Consider the following 17,347-nt stretch of genomic DNA (forward strand, 5'->3'; position numbering starts at 1 on the left):
GTCAGACTGCAATTACTCTCTTCTGGATCCCAGGGAATAGTGCCATTTCTAGGAATCTGACATATATTTACATAGTCTATGAAAATCCTGCTTTTTCAGGCCTGATTTTGGGTATCAAGTAAGTTTGACCAAATATCCCAGCCTTTCCAAGTGTTGTTAAGATATTCCATAAAATACTTTTATTTTTCAGACATTTGAGCCTTGAAAGAGCAACATTTTCATCATGCCCTGAAATATCCTTGCTCTACCAGCAAGGAAACAAAGAGACTTATTACTCCTGCTGTCTGAATAAATCAAGTCTAATAAAATATTTGGGTTATAAGAAAGAACAGATTCCAAAATCAAAGTTCTTGATTCACACTTTGAGGTTAAATTCCTCCCTTCACCTTGACCTGGGGTCCCTCAGGTTATTCTTGCATTTAAGGGTATTAGCAGCTGAATATCAATTCATAACCTCAAAATCATTTGATAAAATAGCAGATATCATCCCAGTTAGACAAAGAGAGATGGGCAGATTGGATTCAGCAGGAAACCGTAGTGTGGTGTCATGAAAAGTGCTGGATCAGCTCTGCTATGATTGTGTTTGTGTGGAAACAGCATTCATTTGAACAATATTGTTAATTTTCAGTGGTCTGCTCCTAAATTCTTCCCAGCACACTGGATTTTAAGCCAGGCCCGTGAAAAAAAAATATCAATCTTTCTTTTTAAACATTTTTAAAGTTTCTTTTTCGGCCACACTTTTGTTATTCTTCAGAAAGCTTTTGAAAGCAGGCAGGTGACATTACAAATCCCAAGCTCCAGGAAAGGGGGAAATTTTATTTATCCTGAAAAAAAACTAGATGGGATCCCAGACCTGTGGGTGCCTTTTCCATTGTTCCATCCATTAGATTTGGTAATTGTGTTCTTTAGTCATGAGAGATGCACAGTGACAAGAGCCAGACAAGCCAGATGAGCTGAAAACCCGAGCAAGAACATAACGGGGCACGCAATGATAATATTTTTTAAGGCTTTTTGAAAAATGTTTCGGATAAAAGGAAACGGGCAAAACTTGTCTCCCTGCCAGTTTTACAACTGCTGAAACAAATCTTTGCAGCTTTTTCTATAAAGTGAAGCCTTTGAAATATTTCCTCCTATGTTTTAGGGGAATTTGTGAGGCTTTGATTGTCCCACTAAAGCTGTGAAGCACTTTGTCTGGTTATTATTGCCTTTCCCTGATGTTCTGCTGGTAGACACATAATAAATTTCAGAGCTTTTGTTACCAACTTATCACAAGCTGTTTATAGAGAGTAGTTTCAGAGCAGTGAGAACAAAACCAACAGCCTCATATAGAGTCCAGGCAGCACTTGAACTGGGGACCTATATACTCTGGGTATGGGGAGGACAGAATATACTGGGAAAAAATAAAAATAAAAAACTCCAACCACTTTTAATTTCCTTATAGCTCAGGAAGTTGGGAGTTTTATGTCCCTCTGAGCCATTTCAAGGGAAGAAATTTACTGTGGGCTGTATTTCTGACAGGGATTCGCTCGTGTTCACAGGGAGAGAGGAAAGTTTTTGGATTGGAGTCACTTTGATCTTCACAGGGTCTTCAAACACTCCAGACCCAGAGCTCAGTGACCAAGAGGAGCCTTTCCTCAGCTGCTCCTGAGCTCTCACACCCTTCCAGAAAAATTAATATTTCACCTTAACAAGTGATTTTTCCTGATCAGGTTAAGAATCCAGAAGACCAGATTTCTGGATTAAAAAAAAAAAAGAAAAAAAAAGGAGTATGAACAAAGCAGGAGAGAGTTTCCCAAAAATACAAAAATGTATAAGGAAAGACTTTCTTTCCCATGTTAGGGAAAATCAAAGCTTTCATTTTGACCCAAAAAAGGACGAATTTACTCTCTCATTCACTGTCTTTCATGTGAGTAATTTTTAGGCAAAGAAATTGCAAAAATTACAGTCTTGAAAAAAAAAAACCCCTTAAAAAAAAGTTTAATTTTAAAGAAAATTTACTCCTATCTTTCCACCTTCAGTTCTGAGTTCTTAAAAGTGACTCATCATCTTTACCAGAGTTTACATCCATTGTTATATTCAGAAACAGTAATGGAAAAACCTTTTTAGCAAACTAGTAGGAAACAGCGGATGATGGAAAATATCATTGAGCAGAGACTCACATCAGCTTGCAAGCTGACAAGCTGTCATTGAATTTCAAAACTGAAAACAGGAGTATTTGATTCAGATGTCTTTTGAAAACAAGTTTGGGGTACAAATTGCTGAGATTGGTTTAATTTTATTACAAATATTGCAGATTACAGGAAGATGTCTCTTTCCTTTCCAAATGTGCAGCAAAAGCAATTCTGTCCACGCGGATTTTCCTCCCTCCAACAGATGAGTCAAACCATTATTTTCAAACAGGAGATGAGAATATCTATTAAGGAAATGTCCAAATATTGTAGGAGTCTTTGAGTGAGAGTAAAGCTAAAACCCAGGGCGGAAATGCAGAGGATGGCAGTGCTCTGTGGAGCAGGGCAAGCTGGAATTCAGAGGGTGAGGGATCAAAACCATCAGTGGTGATCCACTGGGGCTGAGCAAGGGGGAGCCCTGGAGGAGAGGGAGGTCTGAGGGGTTGGGGAGAGTCTGGAGAAAGAAATGGAGCTGGGAAGGGGCTCAGCCTGGAGAAAAGGGGGACCAGAAGGGACCTTCTGGCTCTGCACAAGTCCCTGCCAGGAGGGGCAGTGAGGTGGGGTCAGGCTCTGCTCCCAGGGAACAGGACAAGTGGAAATGGCCTCAAGTCGGCCCAAGAGAGGATTAGGTTGGATATGTGGAAAATTTCTTGTGTAAAGGGATGTCCTGCCCTGGTAAAATCTGCCCAGGACGGTGGTGCAGTCCCCGTCCCTTGAGGGATCTAAGATCCGCCTGGATGTGGCATTTGGGGACATGGGACAGCGGTGGCCTTGGCAGTGCTGGGTCAGCAGTTGGGCTTAAAGATCCTGGAGGTCTTTTCCAACCTAATTCAGTGATTCTATGGATTCAAATGTTGGATGTGGCTCTGCCTTTCCTCATAACTGGGACAGGTGGAAGAGCCTGTACTGGACAGCGATCCCTGCTGTCCCAAGGCCCAAAGCCTCTACACAGACACAGTCTGGGGAAAGGAGAGGCATGAAGAGAAATAAACGTTTCAAGAGTGAAATAAAACCATGGTGTGATTACCACCTCAAATTTGGGAGTAGCCCTAAGAAGCCTGGGTGGAAATAATTTAGTGTTTGGTGGGGAGGAAATTGGAAAAGGAAGAGGGGAAATGTAACTGCTGCAAGACATCAGGTGAGCAAGAAATGCACAAAGAAGGAAGAACAAAAACGAGATTGAAATATGAGAGAAGAAAATATCTGAAAGACTCATAAACTATTTGAGGGGGAGAACAAATCTGAGAGCAGAGAAATGAAGGAAGGGCACACATGGACTTATCATGAGCTGTATCTGGGGCAGGTTCACATATAAACCAGGCACTTCAGAGAGAGTGTATTTTATAGGTATGCAAATACATGGTTCCAAAAGGCACTGAGAAATCCTAATTAATGTTCACCCACAGTTAATCCCCTTTTCAAGGGCCACTCTTCTTCCGTGCTGCTTTTCTGCAGCTCAGTCCTTGTTCCATCATCAGGAAGCAGAAATGGAAGTTGGAAAGGTCTGCAAACCTCATTTTTCCAGGTGGTTCTGGAACAGTAATCTGGAGTGATGCTGAGGAGTGTTGCAGAAGGAATGGAAACCTCTCAGTGCACATTTTAATTTACTCCCCAACGCCAGAGATTGGCTGTTCCAGGGAAGTGGCAAAGGCGAGAGGAGAGGAAATGAGGAGCAGCAGAGGTTACCCAACACCACCTTTTTGAAGGGAGCTCAATTTGGTGTTTAATTCTGTTTTCAATCAGCTGCAGGGGAAGGCAGTGATGGGGAAATGTAGTTAGAAATTCAGTGTTGGGATTTGGGAGATTCTGTCCCCAAGAATATGAAGCCGTGTTGGTAGAAATTGGGCATTTTGTGCTCACAGTTGGTGATGTTACACAATTCTATAAAAAATATAAAATTGAAAGCTGCCATCCTCTGCTTTCCCAGACACTTCTGGCCACCATCTGTGCCTTCTACCCTTCCTTGCAGGAACATACGAGAACTTCTTAATTTCATAAAATACAAGTCCTAAAGAGCATTACCTCAAATTTACACCTCCTCCTACTGGAACAGCTGCTAAAATACAGTGATTTTTTAAATTTTAACAAAGTTCTTCATTTTAATGAACTTTTAAATATGTGCCTCTCACGGATCTTATTCATGGTGCAATCTCCAAGTGAATTTTCTGTACAACTGGAAATGCTCAGAGGTTTAACAGATGGTCTCTTCCTAGTAATAAAGTAGTCTGCATATTGTAATTTCCAAAAAACCCTCTCAATTTTGAAAGAGAGGAACTTTAAAGAAGTTTCTCCTCTCTTTTCATATTGTTTCTTCTTAAGATCAACCCTTCCATGGCTTCCAGTCCACCTTCTGGTATTTGGAGATGTCCCTCTTGCTGCAGTTCAAAACTCAGAAGTTACAAGAGTGGGGCATAATTCAAATTTCTTTATCAAAGGAAGTCATATGGAAGTAAATGTCAAACCTACAATGAATTTACACCATAAGAATATTATTATTATTATTATTATTATTATTATTATTATTATTATTATTATTATTTTAAATATTTGGGGAGGGGGTTGAGAGCACTCTATCTTCTTGTTTACATCTCCCAGCATGAAGCTGCAGTGGTTCAGTTTCTGATGAAGCACTAACACAAATTGCCCCCTCCTGAAAGCTACCCAATAGTTTCATTTTTAGGAGTGCTCAATTTGGCCTTGATTACATGGTCGTGAAAGTTTGTGACTCATGCACTTCCTCCCACTCACAGAAATAAAACAGTAGTAGAAAATATAAAGAAAAATGCCACTGTGATGAAATCCATCAGGACACGACGGAATCCAGAGGATTTTGGTTGGTGCAGGGCTCTGTGGAGCATCCATCCTGAAAATAAATCATGATTAGGGCAATTTCCATTGAAAACAAATCTCAACTATCATATCCTGGCGTAGTATCAACTACACAGTCTCAATTGCAAATTTAGTCTCTAGAGATAAGAAAAGCACTGAACACATTTATCCAACAATTTCTGAGTGCCTGGGATGAACTTTATTAATGGCAGAGAAAGGAAGGAATGGAACCAGCAATAATATCCATGAGCACAGTATTTACTCTTTCTCAGAACCAGCTGGGCTGACAAATTTTACCAAAGAGGCTGGGAGTTTAAAACACAGTATTAATAGTTTTATGGCTATAAAAACCATTTTTCTCTCCCTTCACGCCCTCTCTTTTCTGATTAAGCCCTGCTTTGTTCCAGGGAGTAATTCTGGGTAAGATATTGTGTAAGTTTATGGTCTTCCAGGTCATGAGGAGGAAGAAGGGTTGCAGAGGAGATAAAACAGCCTCAGAGGATGACTGAAAGGGCAAGTGCCACGTGCCTTCCTGTCTACTTATTCTTTTACTTACCTGTTATGGAAGGTTCTTCCTCCCTCAAGGTCTCAGTGGGGTTCAGGACCTTCTTCCATTTCCAAATATCCCTCTTCAACCCCTACAAGTTAAGACTAAAAGCTATAGTTCCATTTGAGTTCCTCCTGCAGCCAAGACTGTTAAGAAATAACAGCTTTGAAAAGTGGCCCTTGAAAGCTGAAATTGATACCACACAAAAGGGCAGAAGGATCTCACAAAATACTTTATAGGAACATTGGGGAAAAGAGAGGTAAAATTGTTCCTTCAGCATAAAGAAGGACTAAGCTGCCGTGTTGCCTCTCTCATGTCTATCCAAAAGCGATGTAAATATGAAATGTGAATATTCACACCAGAACCCGAGTCCTGGAGAAGGTGTGAAATCATCACAGCCACAGAACAGCTGGACAGGTCTGGACCTTGCATGATAAAATCCCATCCCAGCCATGTTTTGTGTGGAGTTTGGGGTTCCTGAAGCAGCCCCAAACTTGGCTGGAGCATTTCAGAGTGAAGGAGACCCATGTGCAGCATGGCCCAGAGGGTCAGAAATGCAGGCAGGGGTTGAAGGGCTCTTTAGCTCTGGCTCAAACTCATTATTTCTCCTGACACCAGGGCAGGCTCCTGTCCAGGAGCCAGGGGTTGGAAGCACCCAGCTCCTAAATGCTCAGCAAAGAGCTGGGGCAGAACATCCTGCATTTAAATGTCTCAAATGCTCCATTATTTATGGCCAATACCTTGTATACAGCAGGAATTTGTGACATCCATGAGAAAGAATTGTTTCAGCTCAATGGGTGCACCAAGAGGCTCTGTGGTGCAGAGCACAAGACAAAAAACATATTAAAAAATAGCACAAATAACACAAAAAAAAAAAAGAAAAGAAAAGAAAAAAAGAATAACAGCTTGTTGCTTCATTTCCTGAAACTGATATTGGTCATAATAGCACATCCCACGATAATTTATAGTTAAAGGCATTTGAACAGGCAGCTGCTGTGTCCAGGCTGGGATCTGGAAGGAATATCCTGAGCTTTATTTAGCCTGTGAAGGTGTAAGAAAGCCTGGCTGTGAAGGTTCTTCTCCAGTTTCTCTCAGTTAAGGACTTTGCCAGCTGGATCCTGCTGCTTTCTTCAGGGATCAGCAGAAGGAATAATATTTACCCAGGCTAGAACGTGCAAAGCAGTTTCCTTTTGCTCTGGCTCGGGGACACTTCGCAGGCACTGGATTATGGACTGGTGTGTGTGATCTGGGAGTGAGAGCTGAGCACAGCAGGCTATAATGAACTTCCCAGAACCAGCTGATTACAGAGGGACTTTGAAGGATTCGAGTCTGCACATCCCTGGGACTCACAGTGCTCATCAGAGGAACCCTTTATTTCCTAACTCTGGGAATCTCAGTAAGGCTCAAAAATGTCACAAAATCAGGATTTTTGCACTTTATTAAGGAACAATCATATGAGAATTTATTTTTTTAAAATTGTATTTATATAATAATTCAAATCAATTATATGAGAAACGTTTAATTATTTATATTTTCAGAAACCAGTCACTATTTTCTCACATCCACAGTGCCATCCAAGCAAAGCCTCACAAAACCTCCTGCTGTCTCTACCCCATCATCCCCCTGGGGACCACAGCAGCCCCCCCAAACTGAGATTAACCTGGCAGCCAGTGGGCTGCAATGAGAAAATGAGCAGAGGTATAAATATCACCCATCCTGGCCTTGAGGAATCATGTGAGACATCTGGCTGTGCTGGCCTGACTCATGCCACAAACACTTCCCATCCCTCCAGGAGGGCCTGGAGCTGCTCATCAGCATTCCTGCTAATTAGGAGTGTCCTCCTGTCCAAGTGGGGAAGAGGAAAAACAACAAAATGTTTTCTCTCAAAATGTGAGGGGATGAAAACAAAGAAAAGGTTCATCTGTTTGGTTTAGACCTTTGAGATCATCCAGCCACCAGACAGGTGTGGAAGCACCCCTCTGTCCCAGAGCTACCCTTGGGGTGAAACTTTTAGTTTGTCCCTGCTGTTTGATGCTGAGCTGACTGTTTCCATAATTCTCAGAGGTTCTGTAGTTCAGCTGCAGGAAATCTGCAAGAGTTGGGGTTATTTTTGCAGTTGCATTCCCTCCAAAGCCATCCCCCTTCCCAGTTTTCTTGTGATAACATTCCATAAAATCCTATTCCATGGACACCAGCTGATTGCCAGTGCTGGCAGCAGCCACCAGGGATCACAAAAGCCAGCAAAAGGGATTGACACTCCCTCCCTCCTGCCTTGAAACCAGCTTTTACAAGAAAAGGGGCCAAGTTGGAAATGAGCATCGTCAGTCCCAACCAGGGCAATGCCAACCCACTCACACTGAGAGGGACAGGTCTCCCTTGGGTTTCTGCTCCTCCTGCTCAGGGAAAGCAGAGGGTGCAGCAGAATTATCATTCATTTTCCTTCATCTTAGTGGGCACTGAGATGTGGGATTGTTTTTCTTGTCCTCTGGAGAAACACACAACGTGAGTCACAAGCAGAGCAGCTAAACAGGGACATGGTGAAAGCTTGGGATGGTCTAAGCTGGACTGTAGGACACTTGTTTTACAAAGGTAAATCCCAAAACAGCCTAAACATGTTTTCAGGAGTGTTAGCAGAGAATGTTTTCCTTTTTGGACTTCAAAATACAGCTGAACACTACAAAAGAAAAACCTTTGTGTTAACGATGGAATTCACTCTATGAAGTTTTCACTCTGCTGTTCAGAGCTTGGTCACAAAAATAAAGGGAATATTTTCCAGGTACTTTATATCCTGAATGTTTACCAAAACCAGTCAGATGATGAATTACATTTTTTTTTGTGCATCTGTGTGATAAACCATTTGTAAAGGTTACGCTGTGTGAATATTAATACAAATGCAGTGAGCTGGTATTGTTTCTCAGGCTATATTGATCATATTAATGAGAATGGTAATGTATGTATGTTTATTATGATTAACAGAGCTCTGTTCATGTTGCTTTTTCCATTTCAATGAAATTAACTTTCTCTTTCTAAAATTGCTGAAGATGAGTATTAAACACAGAGAAATAATTGGTTAATAAGCTCTTCCAAAACCTTCTTCACGCCTATATCCAATTTACTACACTGCTATAAATTAATCTTGAAAACTTAAAGTTATTGGCAATTGTGGATGGAAAAACCCAAAGGGGGAAGAACCTGATCTAAGTAACAAGTACAACCAAGAAACTTCCACTTAAAGACATATTTAACAAAACAATTTATTATAAATGAGCTGCTGTGCCACTACCAGAGTAGAGAAAATCCAGCCCATAATTTCAGGGCATATGCAAAGAGAAAACATAGCTACAGGAATGAGACAAATTCTGTTTACACCAGAGTTTAAACACAGGTGGTTTGAGTTTGTTTTTTGTTTGGTTTGGTTTGGTTTGGTTTTGGTTTTCTGTCTTGCATTTCTTTTCTGGGAGCAATTCAAAGAATTGTATTTCTTCATTGCCTTAAGAACTGCTCCTGCAAATGGTAAAAAGGGAAAAAGAAAAAGATTCTTTTAAGATCTTCACTGAAGCTCATATTCCTGGTCTAACTGAAGATGTCCCTGCTCATTTCAGAAGGTTGGATATTCCAAGGTCCCTTCCAAGACATAATATTTGATGATTTTCTCCAAACAAAATTCAGGCCTTCTCTGAATAAATCTTGTCCAAGAAAGGTGTTTTGACAAGATAAAAACACAAAACAGAAACCTGTCTTGAAGATGCACAACCCAAACCCTTTTCAGGACACAACATCAGGCCCCAGTGCCAGCACTGAAGTGGCAAAACTGGAATTACCGAGGCACAGATGATTCAGCAGTACCAGAAGATAAAAGAGCAGAGCTTTAAGGAATTGATAAAAGATGATAGAATGGAGATTTCTGTGCAAATGGAACTTTTTTATTTTTTTTCAAGTTTTTGTAATCGATCACCAAAGGTTGTCCATCCAAACCTAAATGGGCAGCGACAAGTTTGTGCAGGGTATTGGATTCCTGTCTGCTCACTGAAGATATCCCCACCATAATTGCCCTGTTCTGTATGAATATTATTAGACTTTGAATTTGGTGCAAAGAACAGGGAATTTTACAGCCTATTCTGGGCACTGCAATTCTCATCATGAAGTTATTAATAAAGAAGGGATGAACAGTAATTGTGAGGGAACAACAAGGTTATAATCATAACTTGTTCCAAATTATACTCCTGTGATCTCCACTTTTGCTCTGACTGGGAGCTGCTTTTTAACTTGGGAAAATTTCAATAATAAAGCCAAGAAGGAAATTACTGGGCATTTCTTTGAACAGTAAACTTCCTAGAAATGCAGAGATTGTCATAATCAGCAGGTTCATGGGCTTCAAAATGCTGCGTTCACCTGACAGTTCTTTCAATCATTTTTTAGTAAAATACATCTGTAGCCATCGAGGCATTGTGTAATCCCCCCACACACCTGTAAATTATAATGTGGGATGTCATGATTTATTTCATAGCATAAAAGCTGTTAAATGAATACTGACAGCACCATTAGCGTCCTGATCTTGAACTGAAGTGCAAGTCAGCTCTGCTTAAGTCATCGTTCTCAGGAACCACAAATAAATGTGCACTTTAAAAAAGTGCCATGGGTTAATCAGATCTGAATTAGTCAAGAAAAATCGGTGGAGAAAGGAGAAGTTCAGGAAATGACAGCCTGGAGCTTTTATTCCAGCACTGGTTCTTGGAGAAGCCAATGCCAAAGACCCCAGAACGCAAAAACATGGGCTGAAAACTTGATTAATTCGGAATTAACTGAGAGATATTGATATTGCTTCAGCATCTTGTGCCCTGAGTGCTCCCATCCACACCTCTTGCCTCGTTCCCTCTCTTGGGAAGCAGAACCCAGATGGGCTCCACTCCCTGGACTCCTCTTTGCCTCCAGGAAGAGTCCTGATGAAAAGTAAAATAGAGGTTCAAAAAAATGAACTCAGCTCAGAGTTAATTTATCCCACCGAGAATCATCAATCACTGCTGCTCTGCCCTAAATCCCAAATTCCTTGAGATCAGCTTCTAGGAAAGAAAATGGCTCCTTGTACTTGCCCTGATATAAAATGGTTCATTTCTATTTTTAACTTCTTCTGAGCTAATGGTGATCTGTGACTCTTTGTAAAACAAATCTACTTATTTTCCTAAAATTCATGCTCTGTTTTGTTTGTTCCCTGATGTAGCGCTGCCCATTTTGTTGTCTCCTACACATTTAGACCATTTTTTCCCCCCTCATACAGATACTGTCATTTCTGGAGGTGAAATCTGGATGCCTGTCCTTAGAGCCTTATGAATTCTGTTGTATTATAAATATTTATCACAACTCTTTTAATGCCAACAGCTGTGCTCCTTTCACAGGCAGAGCTGTTTTATAAAGGGTCAAGCCCTCTGTGCCTCTTCCCAGTTCCCACAAGATTTCAGATTGTTCCCATTTGGCCCTTCACTAACCAGACCCAACACTCCTCCAAGAGGAGAGTCCCTTCTTAATGAGGAACAATTGTTCTCTCTCCCAACACAGATCTTACCCCAGTTCAGACATTATTTGTTCATCCCAGTCATTTATTCCAATCTGTTTGTCCATCTGAAGGGATCAAAGCATTCAAACTAAAACACAAACCACTCAACCTCTCAGACTGGCAGGCTGGTTATTTCTAGAGTCTTCCCTAATCATTCACAGCCTCTGTGAGAATATCCAGATTCAAAAAGTTGCTTGAATATGATCTTTTATTAAGTTTTCCCCTTTGATGAACCCAGAACACCTCAAAAGGGGAATTATTTTCTTCAAATGAGGGTAAATTAAATTTATCTGGCTTTTTTCCCCTGTTACTTCCCAAAGGACACATCAGTCACTCCAAACTAACACACTTAAGCTGAACAACGATTAAATAAACCCAAACCACACTTTATTGTGTGCTGAGGTGGTTTCTCATTGTAAATGAAGTGTTTCTTTTCTCATTTAGAGCTCCAAACGGGACCCTGACTAATGGAGTAAGATGGCCAGTCTTCACTAGTACTGACCAAAAATATTTGACACTGAACACCAACACTTCTGAGGTACTGACAAAACTACGAGCTCAGCAGTGTCGATTCTGGAAACACTTTTTCCCCAAGGTTGTGGAAATGACAGGTAACAAGTCTGTTCTAGATGCTTTGATATAAAACTTTTTTTCAAGGATCGTTTGCTGGATGTTGATGTGATAATTGGGTTCCCATCTTTATGTTCCTGTTTGTGACTGGGATGTTCAGCTGGGTAAAACTGAGTTGGTGTTGGATAAAACCGTGTTGAGGGTGGACCCCAGAACGTGCCCTGTGCTTCTGGCTTGGGGTCACCACCCTATTTTGCACCAGGACAAAACCCAGGGGCACACCGAGGGCCAGGGCTTTGTGATATGGAGATTTTCTGTCCCAAAATTCAGATGCTGCCACAATGTGAGCACTGAAACCTCTGTTTTTGGTACCCCCCGAAAGAGTCTTGGTGCCACCAGCGCTCCTGGGTGCTGGAGAGATCAGGAAAATCAGCTCAAGGAGAGTTTGCACTGGGAATTCTGGAGGCTTTAGATGCTCTGTATAAACTGTTACAGGATGTTATATTTGGCTTATATTACCTATTATTTATGGGATTCTATTTTATGCAACTGATCCCCCAAGGAGATGAAGTGCCACTGCCAAGAGGGGATTGTGGTTTCCAGCTCACGTGAGGGCCCTGTGTTTTATTTCTGGAGTGCCATTGCTGACAACCCAGAGGCTGCAGGATTTGCCTATAGAAAACAGAGCTGATTTGTGCCTGGCCATGTATACAATGGATTTATGAGGTTTCACTGCCAAGAAAAGTACAATTGTTTGAAACTTTAAGGTCAGTTGAACACAGAAGACCCAAATTTTTTGAAGAGCAATGGCACTGTTTTACCAAAGCCTCTGTGCTCTGGATTTCAAAAGGAATTGATTTTATAAAGTGATTTTGCACCTCTAGAATCACATTCTGAAGCTTGACTGAAGGAAAGTCTCATTTCAAAAATGAGATACACTTTTAAGATGTTAATTAGTAATTTAAAATCTTTCTCTAAGACTCAGTTTGAAGGCTCATCCTAAAAAACTCGTAAGCCTTAAAAATATGTAAACTGTCATGGTGCACAGATGATTCCTTCTGAAATAATTTATTCCTTCCTCATTTGAGTCTGTGACTGTATTATGGCTCAACTTTTATCCCCTCTCAATTCAACAGATGTTTTTCAATTAAATCAAGAGACACGAAATCAGTAGGTAAAATGAATAATTTATGAAGCCTACAGTGTGATTTTAAAATCACAGCGTTCCCAATTACGGGTGGATTTCAGGGAGGTTTCAAAGATTCTGACAACTTTGTGCTGAGCCAGGAGAACTGAACTCTTTTATATATTCCTTTAACCTGGCTGGGAAACCCCAGGGAAAAATGTGGAAACTACAAATGGGCTGAGCTTAACTAAGGAGGAGAGGAGAGGAGAGGAGAGGAGAGGAGAGGAGAGGAGAGGAGAGGAGAGGAGAGGAGAGGAGAGGAGAGGAGAGGAGAGGAGAGGAGAGGAGAGGAGAGGAGAGGAGAGGAGAGGAGAGGAGAGGAGAGGAGAGGAGAGGAGAGGAGAGGAGAGGAGAGGAGAGGAGAGGAGAGGAGAGGAGAGGAGAGGAGAGGAGAGGAGAGGAGAGGAGAGGAGAGGAGAGGAGAGGAGAGGAGAGGAGAGGAGAGGAGAGGAGAGGAGAGGAGAGGAGAGGAGAGGAGAGGAGAGGAGAGGAGAGGAGAGGAGAGGAGAGGAGAGGAGAGGAGAGGAGAGGAGAGGAGAGGAGAGGAGAGGAGAGGAGAGGAGAGGAGAGGAGAGGAGAGGAGAGGAGAGGAGAGGAGAGGAGAGGAGAGGAGAGGAGAGGAGAGGAGAGGAGAGGAGAGGAGAGGAGAGGAGAGGAGAGGAGAGGAGAGGAGAGGAGAGGAGAGGAGAGGAGAGGAGAGGAGAGGAGAGGAGAGGAGAGGAGACTCGAGGAGAGGAGACTCGAGGAGAGGAGAGGAGAGGAGAGGAGAGGAGACTCGAGGAGAGGAGACTCGAGGAGAGGAGAGGAGACTCGAGGAGAGGAGAGGAGACTCGAGGAGAGGAGACTCGAGGAGAGGAGAGGAGAGGAGAGGAGAGGAGAGGAGAGGAGAGGAGAGGAGAGGAGACTCGAGGAGAGGAGAGGAGAGGAGAGGAGAGGAGACTCGAGGAGAGGAGAGGAGAGGAGAGGAGAGGAGAGGAGAGGAGACTCGAGGAGAGGAGAGGAGAGGAGAGGAGAGGAGAGGAGAGGAGAGGAGAGGAGAGGAGAGGAGAGGAGAGGAGACTCGAGGAGAGGAGAGGAGACTCGAGGAGAGGAGAGGAGACTCGAGGAGAGGAGAGGAGACTCGAGGAGAGGAGACTCGAGGAGAGGAGAGGAGAGGAGAGGAGAGGAGAGGAGAGGAGAGGAGAGGAGAGGAGAGGAGAGGAGAGGAGAGGAGAGGAGAGGAGAGGAGAGGAGAGGAGAGGAGAGGAGAGGAGAGGAGAGGAGAGGAGAGGAGAGGAGAGGAGAGGAGAGGAGAGGAGAGGAGAGGAGAGGAGAGGAGAGGAGAGGAGAGGAGAGGAGAGGAGAGGAGAGGAGAGGAGAGGAGAGGAGAGGAGAGGAGAGGAGAGGAGAGGAGAGGAGAGATGTTCTCTGCCTGGCCCTGCGGGGTGAGGGATGATGAAGCAACACTCAGGATCTGCCAGCAGACTTAAATGCATCACATTTGGTAATTCACAACATAAATTTGCATAATTTAATTAAAAGAAATTCACGAGTGTATTTTTAGCAAAAAGAGAAGAATTGCTGTGTCTGGACCCAAATATAGAGCTGAGGCAAGAATGCTGTCAACAAGTGGCACTGCCTTGTCTGGTATCATCTGTCAGTCCTTGAAACATTGCAATAATAAAACCAGAGTATTTCCATTATGTTCCCTATACAATATTATCCAATTCTGACAGAAAACCCTTTGAAATCCTGTGTACAAATGTGATATAATAGCTGATATCGCAATAATTCTCTTCACTGAAATATTATTTTGCATTTTTGCTCTCCTTTTATGCCCCAAGGACTGTGCATGTCATTAATGCAGAGTTTTCCTCTTGTTCTGAGGGTCTCTCGCTCCTATTACTCCTTTCACTGAAATGTCCTTAGGAAAAGGAGGTTGCTTTAACATGAGGTGATAGAAGATGACAGGGAACAAGTCAGGAATTTTTATGTTCTCATTGTTACGAGTTCAAGTAGGGTTCAGGTAGGCAACGTAGAATTCTGTCAGGTAGAAGCAAAAGAGGATAATCAAAACAACTCATTTTGCAGAAATTATGATTTTTCAGCATCAAGTGGTCAGGATTTGCCACAGATGTGCTTGGTAACCCCTTCTTAATTCCTGACCCACTCCTGGCCCAAGCCTTGCCACCCACTGAGGGGTTTTAAAGCCTTTAAAGGCCAGATCCAAATGTGTCCTGGATCTGAACCAGCCTGCTCCCATCACAGGCTGGGTAGGACAAGTTCCCTGAGGCAGGTAAATAGATGAGAAATATATATCTTTACTGTTAGATCATTCACATTTTCCTCAAGCAATCATATCAGATATTTTTTTAAAAATTATTATGGTTGTTGGGTAGGGAAATAATAAGGAAAAAATAAGGTTCTCACAGTTGCATGAGTAGCAGCTATATAAAAAATATATAAAATATGGCCTTGATACGTCTAGAGTAATTTGTATGATTTTGCAAAGTTTCTCAAGTCTTCTCCTGCAGTTTCAATTCATAAATCCATCAATAAAGACACAAGTCAGAACCTGTAGTTTTGTGTCCAGCTTTATAACAGGCACCGGACGAGCAGAGCTGGGCTCTCAGTCCCAAGCAGCCACAATTCCTACACGGATTTTAACCCAATTTCCAAGGCCCTGAGCACACCCAGCCCAGCCCAGGACAAGCTGGGAACACTCAGCATTCCCCATTTCCTTCTGAAACCAGAAGGGTTTCTGCTGAGAGAATCACACCGGAGGGACAGTAAACAGAAAGTGACTTCTAAGTAGCTTTTAGAGCAATCATGTGTTAATTATAAAAGCATCTGTGTTAGGCTTTACCTCCTCAACACAACCTTTAATGCATCTAAAGCCCTTCCTATTTATATGAGCCCGTTTCCTCTTGATTGTAGAACGCTGCAGGCAGCCAAACTTTCCATTTACCCTTCCATTACTATTTTAGTGTGCCTAATCCATATTTTTCTATTTTATTTGATATTACTGCATCATATATCATCTATGAAGAAATCAAGCTTGGTCATATAAATACATTACATTTTAAAACCACCCTAAAAAGATTTTTTTTTTATATGGAGGCAGAGAAATGTTCAACCTCTTGACCAATGAGCAACAAAAATTATTGTGTTTGCTGTGATTCTCCAACCAGTATCTGGATTCTACAGAGATAAATACTCAGGGTGGTAAGAGTGTAAAAAAAATTGACTAAATAGAAAATTCACCATTAGAATTAAATTAAATTTCCACAGAGTTGGATACATGAAGAAGTGTGAATTAATCACAAGTAAGCTCACCAATACTACCACATCTCCCTACAAAGACTTTACTCATTGCACCTATGAGAAATAAGTTTCTGTACCTAAACCATCTGACTTTTTCCATTTCCATGTCATTGAAAAGATAACAGCCCTTAGAATAATTAATCTCCCAGAGAGCTCTGCTGACTTCTGGAGGAACTAAAAAAAAAGAAAAGAAAGGATTTTGTAGTCCTTAAAAACACATGTGAAAATGAATATACTGCTGTGGCTAACAAAGCTTTGATATCCAGAGAGTGTGATTAAAGAATATTCAATATAGATATTATTTGTTTCCTCCTATCTGGACATTTGTGAAGAAACTCTCACCATGAGAATCTACAGCATAAACCTGTGGCATTTATCATATTATTGAACACAGAAACTTGCAGGTACCTGCAATCATGAGCTGTTGAGGATGGAAAAATTATTTCTAACTTGTCATCCCTTGTTAATTATCAGCTATACGGCCTTTATCCCAATCCTAGGTGTATTTTTATGTGTTAACATTAAGATTAGCACTTCACTGGCACATCCAGCAGTTCAAATGATGGGTTGGTGATAAATTCAACTTTGCTGTAACAGCATTAAAGTAAGGGATAGATGGAATGAGAGGAAATTCCAGCTGATTGAGCCGGCTTGTTGAAGAGTCAAAAAAAACCCAAAAACCAAACCTTTTTTTAAACTTTGATCTGTTGAAGTGGAACTTTTCAGAGCACTGATTCATTACCTACAGGATCTCCCCTTTTCTCCTTGTCAGTCTCCCTGGGCTTGGCACGGGGCTAACGGGAATTAAGGTAAAGTTTGTGCTTGTCCCAGTGGCTCATAGAAAATTCCCTTTTTTTCACTCCTAGCTGGCTCCGTGGCTCTGCAGGCACCCAGTGCTCTGAGCTGTAATTATTGGTCAGCTTGGACTCTCTAATCTTTCTCTTTTCTGCCTCCAGCTGTCAGCTCATCTAAGTCACGGGTGGTTGCCTCCCAGAGATTGATGATGTTGGTGATAATGGGATGCATTGACTTGTGACTTCAATTTGGATCTTATCACTGGGGGGAAAAAAGCAAACAAATGGGAATCCAAGTTCTTATTTCAGTGTTTTCCGTCCCCCTTTTGTCTTTTAGATTCATAATGGTGGCTCCTCTGAATTTTTTGATGTCTTCTTTCTCTGTCTGGCTCACTTGTT

The 17,347-nt window shown here is 41.9% G+C and overlaps 1 protein-coding gene across 4 annotated transcripts in view; it reads left to right on the top strand.

The window, feature by feature from the left end:
* The window catches only part of BCHE (butyrylcholinesterase), a 45,987-nt gene that overhangs the window by 26,338 nt on the left and 2,302 nt on the right, over positions 1-17,347 (top strand). For all 4 annotated transcript variants that reach the window (XM_023933593.2, XM_023933592.2, XM_023933591.2 and 1 more), the window contains one exon: positions 11,540-11,706. In XM_023933593.2, coding sequence (XP_023789361.2) covers positions 11,540-11,706 — 167 coding nt within the window. The remainder of the gene's footprint in view (positions 1-11,539; positions 11,707-17,347) is intronic.

This window comes from Cyanistes caeruleus, chromosome 10 (genome assembly GCF_971803275.1).
Source record: "Cyanistes caeruleus chromosome 10, bCyaCae1.hap1.1, whole genome shotgun sequence".
NCBI classification, from domain to species: Eukaryota; Metazoa; Chordata; class Aves; order Passeriformes; family Paridae; genus Cyanistes; species Cyanistes caeruleus.